The sequence below is a fragment of the Eumetopias jubatus genome, unplaced genomic scaffold, assembly GCF_037043125.1.
Source record: "Eumetopias jubatus isolate StellerSeaLion01/CBP00866 unplaced genomic scaffold, mEumJub1_p1.0 scaffold_2, whole genome shotgun sequence".
Classification (NCBI taxonomy): Eukaryota; Metazoa; Chordata; class Mammalia; order Carnivora; family Otariidae; genus Eumetopias; species Eumetopias jubatus.
This window is the reverse complement of record NW_028274808.1, coordinates 124756115-124774947: the sequence shown is the minus strand read 5'-3', so window position 1 is coordinate 124774947 and position 18833 is coordinate 124756115. Positions and strand designations below refer to the sequence as shown.

Below are 18833 nucleotides of genomic sequence, written 5' to 3'. Positions count from 1 at the left end.
TGATGGATCTTTAAGGAGCTATACCAATCAGATCAGCGTCCAAGAGAAATAATAGAAGAAATCATTTTTAAATAATAGAGGAGTTGATGAATCTTTGAAGAGAACAGCTTACAATTTTCCCCTCAGGACAATTTCCATGGAATTTTTGGACACTTGGGTCTATAGGTATAGGTAAGAGTTAGAAAACAGGGAAAACAGTGGGTCCCAGAAGATTGGGTATTAAAAATATCGGGAAATTCTTTATACAAATCCAAGGAAGCAATCACAAAAGCAGACTAAAATTAAAACTTGGCTGATTGTAAATGCATTCAGATTAACTTTGACAGAACTAATTTTCTGTCTCCATGGAGAGATGGGGAGAGAAGTGCCTACCCAAAGCAGCGTGTAAGCCCCATCCTGTCAATGTGCAAATTTATAAAAGGGGCAGAAATTCATGTCTCCATCCCTTTAGCAACTCTGCCTGACACCATCCAAAAGAATGTGTGTGGCCTACGACTGGAAAGTTGGGGCTGCACAGGCCTAGGTTTTGTGTATAATGCATCACGCTACCATCCAAACCCCGTAAGCCCTACTGATTATGGATGGAACCTCCCCCCACCCCGAAAATATCAGCCAAAGATCTCCCTATTGTGTCTGAGCAGGAAGGTTGCTGATACTATTTTCTTTGAAAAAGATAATGAATATGTTCTTACTCTGAGTGTTTTAGAATGATTTATGTTTATTAAAAATGTTTATTTCCTCAGCACTACTTCATTGTATGGAAAGATTTATTAGAATACAATAGTTTTTAAAAGACCAAATCTTGGCAATGTGATAGACTGACACCAGGAAGTCAAGAATTCTCCAGTGGGTATACTTCAATTCAATAGGCTGTCCTGGTGGAAATGAAAATCCTTAAACTCCACAGAATAATAAGATAAATGACATATTATATTATTAATGTTGGTTGGGTTTTTTTTTGTTGTTTTTAGATCTCATAAGGTTTGGTGAATATTAAAAGAGATGCTGGATCTGAAAAGGTTTTGAAAGATTATAAAGCACAAAACATGTAATAAATTATTATAATGATTTCTATTATTAATACTCAGAGAGTTCTGGAATGAAAGATGATTGCTCATAGGAGTCAATTTTCAGCATGTCATTCTCTTAGAGACTTTGGCCATATGGTCTATAAACTATAGTATCTAATATTCCTTATTGTTCTTTTGGAATTTAAAGTTTATTGCTATGTTTTTCAAATTGTGTGTCATGACCCCTTAGAGGGCTATGAAATCAATTTAGTGGATTAAAAAGCAACATTAAAAAATATGAAATAGAATGAACAGAAAATGCCAAGAGGTATCATACAGGGTATTTTGTGTGTATTATATATTATATATACACACTGACACATATGTATATATATACATACATATTTATAATTTATATACACACACACAAACATATGCACATATCTGTGTGTATTTCTATGTATAAGAAGAAGCGGACTATATTTTTTATTGTAGGTCACTGTGAAAATCTGAAAGTTCTAGGAGGCAAGATAACATTATAGCTAAGAGCAGGGTCTTTGCATAGAGAAAATTGGGTTCAGTTGTGACTCTACCACTTGACTAGCTGGGTGACCTTGAGCACACTATGTAACTTCTCCTTGCCTTAGTTTCTTCAGCTGAAAAATGGGCACAATAATAGTAACTAATTTATAAGGTTATATCAGAAGAAGTACCTATGAAATCCTAACATCGTGCCCGGAATATATGTGCCCAAAAGATAGTACTCTCCCACCTCACCTTTCCCCACCACATTAGCAAATTTATCATACTATACAGATATTAGGTATTATCATTGCCAGTCAAAATAAACATAATAAAATGAGACAAAACAATTATGAATGTGGGAGGGCTAATTATTGAAGAGGATGTTTCACAAAGAGAAATCTAGGGACTACCATGCTGTGCTTGATAAAAAGTCAGATTTCATACTCAGGTTGGGCCCTGGGAAGCTACACTTGTAAAAGGTCCCACAGGTGTGTTTTATGCACAGTGCTTAAATATGAGAACCACTTAATGATTGATTGATTATTTATGGAACACCTATGCTATACATGGCACTGGGCTAGATACTATAGGCAGCAGGAGGGAGGCTTTGAGAGGCCATGGGAACCAAGCAAACCTGCTTCTGCAGTGTGGTTCTTACCCCCTGGCTTTTAATGGTCCCTCCACTGGTGTTTCCAGAGTGTCAGTAGTGAAAAGTTTTTGTACAGGCTGACAGTTGACATTGTCTAGCATAGCAATCAAAATTTCACGTGTATCTAGGGACCATGCAAGTAACACAAATGATAGAAAATTAGGCACCATAATTTTTTTATTGAAACATGATGCCCACCTGGGCTATTTTTCATTTCTAAATTTTAATAGAGACAAGGATATAAAACCAATCCACAGTTTTTTTTTAACTCTTGCTACTCAGCAATAAGCTGTATGTTGTCATATAGGAATGCAGACTCAGCAGACTGCAGACCCCGTATTTGATTGCTAACAGAAGCTGGTAATGTGAATTATTATATGATTTTTTTTCTCATTGCGTAGGTTGTTAATTGCTTAAAACTTTATCAAGAATTCTTGTGTGGGCCAACATTTTGAGGGCCAAACCAAGAAGCCTGTGGATTGCCATTTTGAGACACTGATCTAGCAAACTCAGTGCTGAGTGTCAAACTTATCTTAGCGTTTCTTGTGGCCTCTCTCTCTCTCACGTCAGAGATGATCCCCCAGATTTCTCCCCACAGCTCTTCTCTCTTTGGACTCTCAGATGCTTAACCGAGAAAGACAGCTTGGTGGGCCAAGCTGTTTCTGTTAGTACGATTGCATATATAACATTTTCTGAATTCACATTTTATAATTATAAATTTATGTTCTCTTGCCTACTTTCAGAAAGAATGTTAGGCAATAAATGTTAGGATTTCAGAATATTAAAGAAATGGAAATGATTCCATTTTAAATAAATGGAAACTATTAGCACATGAGTCAGGAGAACCAAAAGTTTTCTTGATGGCTGGAAAGACACTTTTGTCATTATGTCTGTAATTTTTGATGATTACATAGGATAAATATGTCCCCACAATCTTTTCCGAACCAATGTCTTCATTGCTATGGTTGCTATGTAAACAAAAGCCTGAAGCTCTTTCAGGTAAGGAGGAACCTGTCCAGAGTGGTTATGATTTCTGCTCAGCTCTTGTTCTTTAGAGTAGGAATAGCAAGTGTTCGGCACCACCGCCTTCCCTCACAGTGTATGTGTGTCCAAAGAGTAAGTCATGAAATTCTTTTCTATGGAGTCTGGGTTTATTTATTTTTTATTTTTTTAAAGATTTTATTTATTTATTTGCTAGAGAGAGAGAGTGAGAGTACAAGCACGGGGAGCGGCAGGCAGAGGGAGAAGCAGGCTCCCCACTGAGCAAGGAGCCCGATGTGGGACTGGATCCCAGGACCCTGGAATCATGACCCAAGCCGAAGGCAGCTGCTTAACCAACTGAGCCACCGAGGCGTCCCTATGGAGTCTGGATTTAGCTTCACTTAGCCTCCCTAGCACAGAACCCTGGGAGGTATAACTAAGCAGGAGTTAGCATTCAAGATATGATGCATCTGCATCCCCAACCCTAGAGTTCACTGCACAGAACTTTCTGAGATGGGGTGTGTCTGCGTAGTTATGGCCAGCTTTCTATTGGATATCATATCACTGCTAAGTTTCACTTTAAAAAGATAAAGTAACTAATTCCAGCCAACTGAATGCTAATTTTTTCATTTTAAAAATTCTTTAGGGTCAAATATATCTTGGTGCTTGGTGCTTAGTACATAGGAGAACTTAATAAATGCTGAATTAGAATCAATTTCCAAAATAAACTGGCAAGCCCCATTACCAAAGGTCTGGGAACAATTTCTCTTCTGGTGACTATAAAAACTCTTTGAAATTGCACAGGTCAACCCTCTTCCTTTACAGATAATGCATCTAAAACCCTGAGAGGTTGACTAACTTGTTCAAGTTCATTAACTATTTACAAGCCGGCTACCCCATTATGTGGGTCTACATAGTGGTTGTATTTGTTTCTTATAGAAATTACCATGAAATGCACTGGCTTAAAACACCAGAAATTTATTTTCCCGTAGTCTGGAGGCCAACAGTTTCACTGGGCCATACATAATCAAGGGGTCAGTAAGGCTGTACTCCCTCCATAAATTCTCTGGGAGAATCCACAGCTTGTTGTGTCCAGATTCTGTTGGCTGCTAGCATTCCCTGGCTTGTAGTTACCTCCCTCCAATCTCTGCTTTTCCAGTCCCATGGCCTCCTCCTCTTCTATTTGTGTCAAATCTCCCTCTTTCTTTCTCTTATGGGGACATTTATGATGGCATTTAGGGGCCACCTGGATAATCCAGGAAAATCTCTCCATCTCAAGATCGTTAAGCAGGTCCAAAAAAGGTCCTTTTTCCATGTAAGGTAAGATTTCTAGGTTCCAGGGATTAGGACCCCGATGCCTTTGGGACCATTATCCCACACAGTGGCTATGAGTGTGGAGCCTGGATTTACCTGCCTGACTTTAACCCTGGTCCTGTACTTATGGAAGTTTGAATGCTTTTGTTTCTTCATCCCTAAAATGAGGACAATTACCGTATTTATTGCCTAGGGTTATTGTGAAGATCAAATAAAAGAATACACATAAAAACCCTTAGGAGGGCAGTGCTATTACCTAAAAGCTCTCTGTAAATGTCCTCATTCAGAGACCCACTCCATGAAGCCCCAAATCAGTGTAGCTGTCGAACTTTTACAGAGTTCCTGGCTATATGGATATTTAATTAAATAAATAAATTACTTTATTCACTTACTTATTGTTACCAAGAGGCCACACTCCAAGTATCAGAATCAAGTTTCTTATCTCCCAAACTGAGCTGGTCTTGACAATGTGGCTCTTGATCTAGGGAATTTCTGTACCTCTTTCAAAGAGGTTCACAGTGCGGTTACCCGCCATGCTTTCTGACCATCTTGTGCACTTTCTGACACTGGTCTGTCCTTGCATCGAGCAAACACAGTTGCTTTACTATGACTCACATTTTCAGATTTCCAATTTTTCAATTAGGTTGTACATGTTCAATGAACAGAGAGGCACTGACCATTTTTTAAAACTTAAAAAAAATTGTTTTAATGTAGTTTCAAAGTGCTACTCTAGTGAATAAAATAGTTCTGTGGCCACATAGAGTCATAATATTTGTGTTTTTAGAAGGAAAAGAAGTATCTTTCTGGGCACCTGGGTGGCTCAGTAATTAAGTGTCTGCCTTCGGCTCAGGTCGTGATCCCAGGGTCCTGGGATGGAGCCCTGCGTCCAGGGGGCTCCCTGCTCGGCGGGAAGCCTGCTTCTCCCTCTCCCATTCCCCCTGCTTGTGTTCCCTCTCTCGCTGTGTGTCTCTCTGTCAAATAAATAAATAATTTTTTTTTAAAATATCTTTCTTCCAACAATGATAAAAGGTGTTAATTATGTTGTCATAGTAGAGTACCACTTATGCTTAAATCACCAACTCTGGCTGTTAATGGGAAATAACTGCTATGAACTGACCAGTAGAGCATATTTCGAAAGTACTAGATTACTCTTCTGAGCTTTGGGCACTTATTAGAAGTAAAAAATGCCTACCTTAAGGCCACAGAACCCTAAAAAGTTTGCCATGGTTTCCTTTTTCAGGAATAGATTCTTATCTTGGCTGGAATTATTTAAAAAAAATCCTGATTTTTTTTTTTTTTTTTTAAATCCAGCAACTCTTTCAGTGATCGTTAAATGTAAGGGACACAAGGTTGGATGGGGTTCTTTTTTTCACTTGCCTTTCGTCTCAAATACTGCAAATGATAAAACAAAACAAACAAACCCCAAGCAACCCAACAGCAAAAATGAACTACATGAAGTTTCCTCTATAATTAGGTTGAAAAGTCAGGAAGTGTCACAAGTTTGTTTACAACTCAGATCTAAGTTACCAAGTTCCCAGCTTCTGTTTCAGTTTGCAAAATAAGGATAATAACAGAACTTACCTCATAGGATTGTTGGGGGCTTATATCGGAGTTGTGTTTTGTAAACTCTTTCAACATTTTCAAAAAGTAATGTTTTTGACCACTCTTAGGGAGTGGTAAAAAAAAAAAACGAACACTTCCAATAATATCATAGTTTATATACAGAGATAGAGATTGGAATAATCTTTAAGGAAATCAGCAGAGGCGTCATCTTGACAACGTCTTCAGTTTTACCCAGGGATGGCTATCCCTTACTGCACTGAGGTCATTTAAACAGAGAACTCCTGAGTTAACAAAGTCCCTGCAGAAGGGAAACACATTTAAGCCATTCTTCTTTATTTCTTGGCTTTGGGGCATTTATAGGACCAACATATTTGTATTCAGTTTTGCTGAAGGGTTTTTTAAAAAATAAATATTTTTAGAGCTAGAACTGCAAATGACATCCATTACAGAGAAGAGGAAGAAAAAAACCCATACAAGCCACTCTTTTATATTCACACTGCATCTTTAGTTTTAGAAAAAAAATGATTATATGCCATCACAATATTTTTTAAGGTATGTCTTAGGGATAAATAATAAGAAACATGCCAACTTTATGGATGAGGAACATGACATATCAAAAAGTTAAGGCTCTTTTCTCAGAGTACAAAAATGAATGCGATGATTGCAGACAAGCTTTTTTGCAAATAAGCAGTTTAGCCATAAACTTCCCTTTTCATACAGCATAAAACATTATAATGACACATTTTAGTCCAGTGGGTTACCAGCCCTGCCTATAATACATAGATAGCTGATTTCTCCCAAAATATAACTTATGAGACAGTGTTTTATCAACTGGTTGTCTACCTCTCAGAATAAACATGAGCTATAAATGTTGATGGATTTGTGGGAACTCTGCGAATCTTGGGAATTTCTGTACAAATACAATAGAAAATATGTTTGGAGGAATACAGACTGATGCAAGCAGGTATGTCTTATGGCTTTCAATCTTGAAATAGGAACCACATGATGAACTATTTAATATAACAGTTGAGATTTATATGAAACAAGAAGAAATTTATCTAATACAAAATCTGGCCTCTGTAAGTTATAATTGGCTTATTAGGGGCTTAAACAGTTGCACATGGGATCAAACCACAGCCCGGAAATGCATGTTAATGACACCATTTACTCTGGTGTGCTGGTAAACTCGCCGAACTCTACCAGGCTATTTGGTGTTAGGCTACCAGACTCTGTCATGGTATAACCTAAATCTTTCAGAACACCTGGTTAAATAAATGTATTATTTGGTCAAGTCATTATAATTTAGTATAATTTAACCTTGTTTTCTGCCCTGTAGACATGTAGGGAATGGAAAAGAAACATAAGGCCATGAGCAATGACCTCTCTATATAATAACTCACAATAATTTACAAGATTACATCTATGTAATTGAGGATACTACTGCCCTACACCAGAAATATTAATTAATTAATTCTTTTAAGAGACTTATGGAGGTCCTACACTATGCAGGCATCACTGTAGACATTTTGAATTCATCAGTGAATAAACCAAACAAAAAATCTTTGCCCATGTGGATCTCACTTTCTAAGGGGGTGGGGGAGATAGGCTACAACCCATAAACATAATAAATAAGCAAATACATAGTATGTGAGAAGTTGATAAGTGCTATGAAGAAAATAAGTAAGTACAAAAATATACTGGAGGTTTGAAGTGTGGGGGGGCACAGAAGCAATCATTTTATTCTACCTGATGTCCTTAAATTATTTGGGTGATACAACATTTTTCCTAAGAGAACGTATCATTAGCATTGAATAACATCATCACTTTGTCCCATCGTACGCTTTCAGTTTAATTCAATTTAATTCTATTTATTTATGTCTTCAGTTACTTAGCACCAACCATGTGCAAAGCACTATTTTTAGGCATTGGGGGCATCACGATAAAGAAAATAAAGTGCCTGATCTTGTGAAGCTTATATTCTGGTGGTGGAGACAGTCAACGTAAAAGGAAACAAATAATGATGAAGAGAAATGCTCTCAAGAAAAACTAAAGCAGGTTTGGGATTAAGAGAGTGACAGAGTTGGGGTCAGTGGGCTTTAGGTCAATCGGTCAGGGTTGACCCCTCTGAAGAGATGACACCTCAGCAGAAATCTGAATGAAAGAAGAAAGTGAGCCTGAGCCACATTTAAGAATTGGGGAAGAATATTCCGGGTGGGAAGGAACAGGTATTACAAATAGCCTGTATTTGAAATGAGTGTACTACATTCTGGAAACAAAGAAGCCGGTGAGGTTGGAACAGACCAAGCAATAGGAGAGAGGCAGGAACCCGAGGACTTCTGATACCACTGCACAAAATAACAATGAGTTTATAACATTATGCCTGTGGAAAATAGATAATTTTGTGAACCAGCACCTGACATAAAAGTCGCCGTCACCTGCTCTCTTCTCTGTACCCAGAGTATTTGTTAAAAGCATGGACTCTCCTGCTGGTAGACCAGCTTCTCCATATACCAGATGTGAACTCAGGAAGGATTTTGAATCTTCCTTTGTTGTCAGGTTTCCCATCTGTAAAAGTGTGATTATTGCACCCGTCGCATAGAATTGTTGCAAGGATTGAATGAGCTAATTCACGTAAGTGTTGGTCAAAGGGTATAAATTTCAGTTACTAAATGAATAAGTTCTGGGGATATATTTCTGCAGCATGGTGGCTACAGTGAATCACACTGTATTATGTGCTTGAAATTTGTTAAGAGAGTAGATTTTAAGTGTTTTCACTAAAAGAAAAAAAGGCAACTATGTGAGGTGAGAAATAAAGTGATTGAAACAGTGTCACCCTTCTAATCATTAATTCTAGAGCCCATCTGTCCCCTGCTAGCCACATGTGGCTATCAAACAACTGAGTTGTGGCTAGTCTTAAAGGACAAGTACTGTAAGTGTAAACACATCAGATCTCAAGGATAATCATGCAAAAAAAGAGTATAAAATATTTCATTAACACTTGTTTATATTGGTTACTTTGTTGGAATGATAGTTGAGATATACTGGACTAAAAGATATATTACTAAAATTACTTTTGCCTGTTTCTTTTTACTTTTTTAAGGTTGGCTACTGGAAAAGTCTAAATGACATAGGTGGCTGGCATTACATGTCTCTGGACACTGCTATTCTGGATAATATGCGAGACACTACAGACTCACAAATGTGAACAAGGCTTAGTCCAAACCCACAGGTGGCCACAAGGAGGTTCTGAGCCCAGGGAAAAGGACAAACGAGCAATGAGAGATGAGCAGAGAGGGCCATCTTGATCTTCCTTCATTCTTCCCAGGAACTATCATATTCCAGTCCGTCACCAGTGGCCTTTGTGATTTATTGGTTTGCACACAGAATAAAGAAAAAGATCCTTAGGAACTATCCTGCCATTCCCAGAAAGATGGATTCTCTGTGCACATAAATTCACTCTGACTCCTGAATCGTAGGAGAAGAGTGACCATATGGAATGCTCCTTCATCCTCAGGCATGGGGGAAAAATTACAGTCTAATTGTATGTGAATTGGCAGAGAACTTCATCCTCTAGGACTGAGAGCCAGGGCCTGGGACATGATGTTGTAAAACAAGAAGAGTCTTTTTAGTTTTTAATGTTAACTCAGAAAAAAAAAAAAAAAGAAAAAAGAAAAAAAATGTTAACTGAGTACGGAGAAGTTTCAAAATGCACAGATATCAGTTGTTATGAACACCTATTATCAGTCACTGAGCATTTGTTTTGTGTCTGGCGCTATGCCATATGCTTTACAAGTTTATCCAATTTAATCTTAAAATAACCCTATCATTTGCATTTCACGGTTGATGAAACCAAGACTCAGAGGGGTTAAGTCACGTGACCAAGGTCATATTAGTAAGTGATGGTACTAGGATTTGGACATAAGTCAGCCTGGCTCCAAAACCTGTGCTCTAACCATTCCACTCTGCTGCTGACATTGTATTCCTCCCCACAAGCAACTACAACCACATCAACAATCACAACATCAAAATAGCAGCCCTATCAAAACTAAGACATTGCCCAAAGAATGACAGTGTTTGCTAACATTTTGCCTGAATTATATTCCTACCTTAACACTAGGAATTTTCCCATTGGCTTTTGAACAAGGGATACTGGAAGAAAACCCTATGAAACTGGTAGCCATATTACCATAAAGGCTCTACTTGGGATAGACTCGAGGTCTCTCAGAAGCAACCCCTCACTCTGCAGTGGAAGCCACAGCACCCACGGAGGACACTGGCACGGCCCTGTAGTAAATGTGCACCATTCTAGAGGAAGCATGTCATGTTCTCAGCCCGTGCCTGGTTAAATTCTAACCTCCATAGTTCCTTTTATTCTCTTCCGCTTTGATTGTGTCACAAACCAATTTTTATATTTTACATAGTTTGAATAAATGAAATATTATAAGCAAATAAACAGCCAATATTCATTCCTGCCTTATAAAGTTCTGAAATTAGAGTTTTTTTGTGAAAGAACGATGAGCTCCTCCATCGTACACGTGAGTATAAGTCTAATTAGGTGAGACGTAATTGCATTTATTTAACCTTAGCATCATAGTTATCTTTGCCTGAGACAAATTTAAACTTTAACTGCAGTTTATGTGATGGCCATCTGTCAAATATTCCTGGGCAAAGCCCCACAGGCTCACTTGAAACAGGGCAAACTAGGAAATCTGCAAGCTTCATGCAATATTGGCAAGAACTTGCTTGGTAGAAATCAGTCTTAATAAAGAGAAATGAAATTTAACCTTTTTTTTTTAAAACATGATATAAATCTAGATGACTACATCTTTACATACTGGATGGTCTTCTTTGGCCATACACGCATATGAGTTCAGTAAAGTATGGAACTACAGGCAAACTGTTCTTCAGTCTTATTGCATGAAGACAAAAAGGTACTATGGGCAAATTAATCTCTTACTAAAAGAGTTTGTTTTCTTATTATTTGAAAATGTCAAATTATGTTCAGCAAAGTTTATATAATACATTGCAAAGAAAGATGGGGTTCTTATATGTATTTAATTTTTATGTGGAGAATAGGGATATATATAGTGTGTACACACACACACACACACACACACACACACATATATGGAATTGACACAATAAGAGATTCCTCATTTGGAACTATGCAGTCCTTAAACTTCAGCTTTTAGGCAAGCCAATTAAGTACAGAATATAAATTGGTGATTTTAAATATTCATTATAATTGATATTAATGAACACATAGCAATGAAAGATAATAGTTTTGTCTTATATCAATGTACCTCTTTTGATTATAATTAGAAGCTAACTTTGAATTCATTTAAATATTTGACCAAAACAATTAGTTTCTTATTTCTTTTTAAAATGTTTAAAAATATCTTTTAGCTTCATAATTAATAAAATGAAGTCTTCAAGATTTGTTGTAGACGATTATAGTGAACGTAGGGTTTTGCCACTGAGATCCCTTTTCAGGACTGACTCTGCTTTTTGGGAGTTTTGCCTGTGAGACAGCTCTGTGCCTCTCTCGTGGAACTGCCCTCAGTTGAGGAGAGCTGACTTGACCCAGGTCACACAAGCTGGTAGGGGTTGGGAGTCAAGCAAGGGCTGACATCCACTGGCTAGTCCATGTGGAGGAACAAAGGCCCACTCACCCCTATATCTCAAGGTGGGGAAACTCTACAGGGCCATTTGAGCTCCAGAGCTCCCTATGTGGCCATCCTTTGTCATACTTGCCCTGCAGCTCAATTTCTCCAACTGCCCAATCCTACGGCCTGTGTTCCTCCACAGGTACTATTCCTGAGTACTGTTCACTACGTTTCCTGCATGCATGTCCCCATCTCAGAGTCTATTTCATAGAGAATCTGTATAAGACAAAGAGAAAATCTCTTTAGATATGCTCTGAGAGGAAAGATTAATATATAGCATTTTAATAAACTTCACCAGGAATTTTTTATAACAGTTCTAATTCAACAAAATTTATTAAACATCTATGATGTTCTAGGCATTGTGCTAAGCACGAAAGATATCAAAGTTAAGCAAAATGGAATTAAGCAAAATTGATTTCAAAGAACTTGCTGGGATGAAACACAAACATTACAAGTGAACGTAATTCAATTGAGACAAGCCCTATATGAAGAGAATGGACACACTGCTTTCCAAGGATGGAGACCCATGAGACAGGAATGACTTCATTCAGGACATGTGAAACAAATTCTTCAAAAAGCTCAAGCCTCTTGAATCATTCTTTCCTCTCTCTCTCTCTCTCTCTCTTTCTCTCTCTCACATCTCACAGCCAATCTTTCAACAAAAGCTATTACCTCCACCTTTAAATATACAGTAGTCCCCCCTTGTCTGCCGTTTTGCTTTCGGCGGTTTCAGTCAGCCACAGTCAACTACAGTCCAGAAGCAGATGAGCCTCCTTTGACTTATCATCAGAAGGCCACCAGTGGGCTGATGCTATGTCACAATGCTTGTGTCATTCACCTCATCACACAGGCATTTTATCGCCTGTCATCATCAGGAGAAGAAGGGCGAGTCCAGCACAGTAAGATCTTTTGTGAGAGAGATCACAGGCACTAACATTTATTACAGTATATTGCTATCGTAGTTCTATTTTATCATCACTGTTATTAATCTCTTACTGTGCCTAATTTAGAAATTAAACTTTATCATAGGTATCTACAGAAAAAACATTGCATACGTAGGGGTTGGTACTATCTGCAGTTTCAGGCATCCACTGGGGGTCTTGGAACATATCTCCCTGCAGATAAGGGGGATTGCTGTATCCAGGAGCCAGGCTGCACCCCCTTCGCTGCTTCTAATCTATGCAGGTCTAACATCTTTCATAGACACAGCCTCATAACTGGGCTTTGTGCTTCTACCCTTGATCTATTCTCAACACAAGTCGTGATTCTGCTAATACAGAAGTCAGATCATGAATTGTTCTGCTGAAAACATTCCAGAGTTCTCTTCTCAAACTAAGAACCAAAGCTGTTACACCTACGGTATCCCGGGCCATCTGCCTACGAAGGCCAGCGCGTGCCTGCCTCGGAGTCTTGGTATCTGTGGTACTCGCTGCTCCCTCTGCCTGAGTCCCCCTGCCCCTCCTTCAGGTTTCTCCAGCTGTCAACATCTTCCAGAAGAATTCCCTGACCACCCTCCCCCAGCACAACATACCCTCTTTTTCTGCTTTACTTCTCTTCATTGCACTTACCATCTGCTCTGGTCGTGATTATTATTTATTTCAAGTTTGTCCTTGCCCACCTGAACATAAACTCCATGAAGGCAGGGATCTTTACCTGGTTTGTTTTTGGCTCCATACCCAATACCTACAACTGTCCCAAGAACAGAGTAAATGCTTACTAAATATTGTTAAATAAATGAATGTTTACAAATAACGAAGAGACGTAAGAGAAGGGTGAAACCTTTTAGTGTGAACAATAGCTGGAAAGCACGGACATCTAGTGTGATGAAAATGGAAACACTGTGGTTGGAGCTGGAAACAGGCTGAATATGTAAACCATGAAACACGGTTGTCATGGGCTGAGCTGTTCACACGTTGAAGTCCTCACCATCAGGACCTCCGAATGTGACTTTATTTGGAGACAGGGCCTTTAAAGAGGTGACGAAGTTAAAATGAGGCCTTTAGGGTGGCTTCAATCCAATGTGACTGGTGTGTCTTTATAGGAAGAGAAATTTGGGTTTGCACAGTTACAGAGGGAAGAACGTGCAAAGACGTGGAGAAATCAACCATCTACAGGCCCAGGAGAGAGGCTCTCGAAGGAGCCAACACTGTTGGTACCTTGACCTCAGACTTGCCATTTCCAGAACTGAGCAAAGAGATTTCTGCTGGTTAAGCCACCCGGTCTGTGGTACTTTGTATGCCAGCTCTAATGGACTCGTATGATGGCATATGGCACTGTAAGGGATCTTTACTTTATCTCACAGTCCACTGTAACTTTTTAGCAGGGCGGGAAGCGATCTGTGCAGAGATCGGGTTTCAGGAAGACTGCATTTGCGGTGATATGGAGGGTGGACTAAAAGGGAAACAACCGGAACCCTGGGGACTAACTGGGACATGTTTGTCGTGGCTGTGACCTAGATCAAGTAGGAGGGAAGGGAAGAGGCGAGTAGAGAACTGGGAGAGGCCTCAGAGCCAAGACTGTTGGGACTCAGTGACGCGTGATAGGTGGGTGATACTGACATCCATCACTAACAATTTAATAAAATGCAGGCATACAAAAGAGTTCAAATAACATGATTCACATGGATTTCAGCAGTCTCAGACTTGAGAAAATATCTCAATATGGAACCTTAAGACAGATTAAAGCAGCATTCATGCTGTTCAAGATGTGAATAGCACTCATTGAGAAAAGGGGCCTGCCGAAAGAGCTGCAGGCTACATCTCTTTCTTAGGCATAATATGCATTAGCATATTTAAAAATTTGAGAATTTTGCAATGAATAAACCTATTTAACTTTGTCCAAAAAAAAATAATTTCCCAGATTTATTTGATTATGGAACCCTTTTTTGTGAGGCACTGCTTAACCTCTCCCTAAACATGAATACTCCAGAATTTAGCACAGTTTGGAAAACAGAGGTGTATTTTGATGCACTCGAATGGCTCCAAAAAATAAATAGAAAAGCTTTGTATGGGTAATTTCTATTTCCAATAGTTAAACTAATGAATATTGTTCTAACACATTGGCAGAATAAACTCATTAAAGGAATATATAGTTGGTTTTCCTGTAGCCTAATTCTTACCAGATTAAAAAAAAGAAAATTCAGGATCTTTTTAAAAATATCACTAATTCTTTCACATCCCCAAAGAGAAACTGTCCATGTCTTGAAACAAAAAATAATATTCTGGTGACTTAAGAGGAGCAAGTAGCTCAAATGCAGAAATCTGGAAGTTTTGACCAGGGTTCTTTGAATCTAGAGCCAGTGACGGTCTACATTTCCCCACATGCCACTAGGTTCTGAAGCCCAGGGTGTCCATCCACAATGACTCACATGCGATGCGCACATAGGCCTTCCTGCTCTTTGTGGTGCCCGCTGAGCTCCAGGCCACACACTGGCACCAGTAATCTTCAGGCCCAAAGAGTTCTTCGACTTGCTGGCGCGAAATCTCAATGCTCACTTCCCGGACAATGAGACCTACCAAGAGAAAGGGAGATTTAAGTCAGGAGAAAGCTTGTATTAGCAGACTACAAAACATCATACCACGTATTTCCCCACAGTGATCTATCTTGATGCCATCGATCAACATCCCAGATATTGTCTCTCTCCACCTGTGATCTTCCTCTGGCTCCCATTATTTGTCTCCCAACTTTTTCATTTTCTTATTTGCTATTTCAGATCTTCTGCTTTCATCAGAAGATGAAAGTGGAGTAGATCTATCACGGCACAAAATTATACTTTTTCCCAAAGCGTCTGACAAAGATTCACCCTCCGCTGAGTTAGCTTCCTTGGTATATTCAAACATGAACATGAATTTCACATCTTCTAAGGATTGTACCCCCACTATACAGGTCATGGGTAAGATATCCGTGTGCTATACATAACCTTACAATGAAAAATCTTCCTAACTCCTCACATGAAATGTCAGAGAATAGCCTAAAACTAAAATCATAAGCATATAAATTGTAAATATATATTGGCTTATGTATATAAATATATATCACATTTTATTATAATATCATCTGGTACCATACAGCTATATACAGTTTTACAACACTTTACATAGTTTTACAATAACTGAATCCTCCTAACTCTTCACAAGGAATGACAATGACCTAAAACTATAATCATGAGTACATAAATCATAAATACATATATGTCATATATCAGGTTTTATTATAATATGACCTAGTACTTTATAAATATGTGATGATTATCTAAAACTAAGTTATTTTTATAGTTGTTTTTTAGTTATTAAAGCACATTGTTTTCTTTAAAAAAAAATACAGTCTTAGTTAACAAATCCCTGCTATTCTATCCAAAGAATGTATGACTTTAAAGTTTTCATGCATAATATTTTTATGCATAATATTTTGAAAGCCCAAATGTTTCTCTATAATTGTAATGTTAAAGTAGCTCCCAGCTAAAATGCTCAAATATTTGGATTTTATTTTACAGCATTATGTAATCCTGAATAACACAAACTGAACTAAGAATCTGGGATTATCATTTTGAGAGTATTTATCTTGATATATCAAAACCTATTTCAGAGAGTCACTCGGCAATATGCCTCTTTGCACTGAGCAAGAAGGATCATCTGAACGATGTATGTGGGCAACAGCGAATTTTCCTGCACACTCTATCAGAATGAAGTGCTTATTGAGAGAACTAACAGGGAGACCCTTAGGGTTAAGTATAAGCACACTAAGAGAGATGAAATATATTGCTTTGTACTTTTTATTCATGTATTCATTCATTCATTTATTGAACAAATATTTATTTCGTATCAGTTATGGAAAAGATATTGCCCTAGGGACTTGTGAATCTCTGATGAGTAGGATAGTCATTACCCTCAATGAACTTATATCATTGTGAAGGGGGTACATATTAACTAGAGATTATACAATTTATTTTTTTTATTACAATTGTGTTCAATGCTACAAAGCAGAAGTATAGAGAAAATGAGAGTGAATAACGAGTAAACCCAACTTAGTATGAAGGATTCAACATGAGTTAAGTTGGTTAAATTATATAGGGAGAGGCACAGAATATATGGGAAGAAGCAGGAAAGAGAATGGGGAGATTGGGAACCCAGAAGACAGCTGAGCACCAAACACAGAGATAGTGGCATGAGATGAAGCTAGAGACAAGAAAATGATCAGTCAATACACAGTCCTGTAGACCAGGGTTCTCAAAGTGTGGCTTCAGAGCAGTTTCATCAGCGTCATGTGGGAACTCGGTGGAAGTGAAAACTCTTGAGTCCCAATCCAGACTCAAACTGAATAAGAAACTTTGAGAGTTGGGCCCAGCGATTTGTGGTTTAACGCACACTCAAAGAATTTAGATGCTTGCTGTGGTTTGAGAACCTGTTGCACACCGTGTTTAGGATTTGGAATTTCTTTCTGAAGGTCCATGGACGTCATTAAAGTGTTTTAAGCAAGTAGATGACATCATCAGATGAAAATTAATATATATGTACATATATGTGAATATATGTATATATGTGTATATGTGTGTGTGTGTGTATATACACATATATGTGTGTGATATGTATAAGATATAGAGCTTAGTTCCTAGAAGGTATGATTTCTTAAACTCCTTGACTATGACTTCTTGGTATAGGTGACATGAAGGTGTCATCTAAAGACACTAAAAAAGAGCATTCCAGAACTTACCCTAAAACCTAGGACATACTCAAATGGGTAAAAGCCCTCAGGGAAATTAATGAACACCCAATAGAAGTAGATGCTGTCCCACTGGGGAAATAAGCAATGTTTTCTATCGAGAACTGATGGGACTTGAGTCATAGAAACATAGATCCACTCAAGGGTCCCTGAACTGAAATGAAGCCCAGGAAAGTGGATTTTATAAGCCCAAGTCAGGGCAAGATCCTGATGGGGCAACTCTATGGTCAAAAGTTTATTAAATATATTTAAAGTGATTTTAAAGTCTTGAAAATTAGCAAGGCTTTTATGCTTATACAGTGACCATTTAAAAAGAATTTTCAAGGGCTGCCTGGGTGGCTCAGTTGGTTAAGTGTCTGCCTTCGGCTCAGGTCATGATCCTGGATTCCTGGGATCCAGCCCCGCGTCGGGCTCCCTGCTCAGCGGGGAGTCTGCTTCTCCCTCTCCCTCTGCCCTTCCCCCAAGTCATGCTCTCTCTCTCTCTCAAATAAATAAATAAAATCTTAAAAAAAATAAAAATAACTTTAAGTCACTGGCATATCTAAATCCCTCACCCCTCTATGAAAAGATTAGTATATTATTTTAGTCAATGTCCAAATAATAAGACAATCTCCACAGCAGAAGTCCCAACTTATTAACAAAAAACACTACTTCCTTTCCACTTTCCTAATCCCTGCTCTGCTCTCACTCCCCTGTCCTACTGCAATGATTCTCATTTTCTGATAGCTAGACGTTCGTGGGAAGATGGAGCACAGCTTTCCCCCTCGACTCCCACCTTTCTTTTTATTCCACTCTCCAGTATTTCATACTTTTGCCTGTTTTACTTGTTTATACCTCCTCTCTTCATGCAGAAATTCAGTTACTGGAAACCAAACTCTTCCTTTAAAAGTTGTTGCAATAAATTTACAGTCACCAAAGGGCTGATAAACCTGCAGTGTGTATTTCCTCAGAACTATAATGGCTTTTTCCAAAATGCAGGGCAGCAACAAATGGGCTCAGGATATTAAAACCACACACAAATATTTTGTATCCCAAGATGATAACTTCAGGTTTCATTCCTCATCCCCTGTCTGCCCCTCCCCGCCTTTTTACTTAAAGCAATTACAGGAAACCTAATTAAATGCTACGGTAACTTCTCTAGGGCCACTGTATCCTTCAGCCCAAATAGGCTCATGGATGTTTCTACTGACCACAAATCTGAGGCTTTTTAAGAAGCCACAGACAGACCCTCCTGCTACAGGGTTTATTCATAGTATGAATGTTCTGAATTGTGCGGCTCAGGCTCTCTGGGTGCAGGAGTCAAGCACACACCGATTTTTGTCTTCAGCTTCATAGACGCCCCATTCAGGAGGAGATGGATTGATTAGTTGGGTACAGTTGTCGTGCCACAGGCCCTAAGTTTACATT

General features: G+C 38.5%; 1 protein-coding gene across 2 annotated transcripts in view; it reads right to left on the bottom strand.

Annotated features, from left to right (window-relative positions):
- UNC5C (unc-5 netrin receptor C) overlaps positions 1-18833 on the bottom strand; it is a 336648-nt gene that overhangs the window by 96212 nt on the left and 221603 nt on the right. For both annotated transcript variants that reach the window (XM_088020228.1, XM_028117791.2), the window contains exon 3: positions 15076-15219. In XM_088020228.1, coding sequence (XP_087876354.1) covers positions 15076-15219 — 144 coding nt within the window. The remainder of the gene's footprint in view (positions 1-15075; positions 15220-18833) is intronic.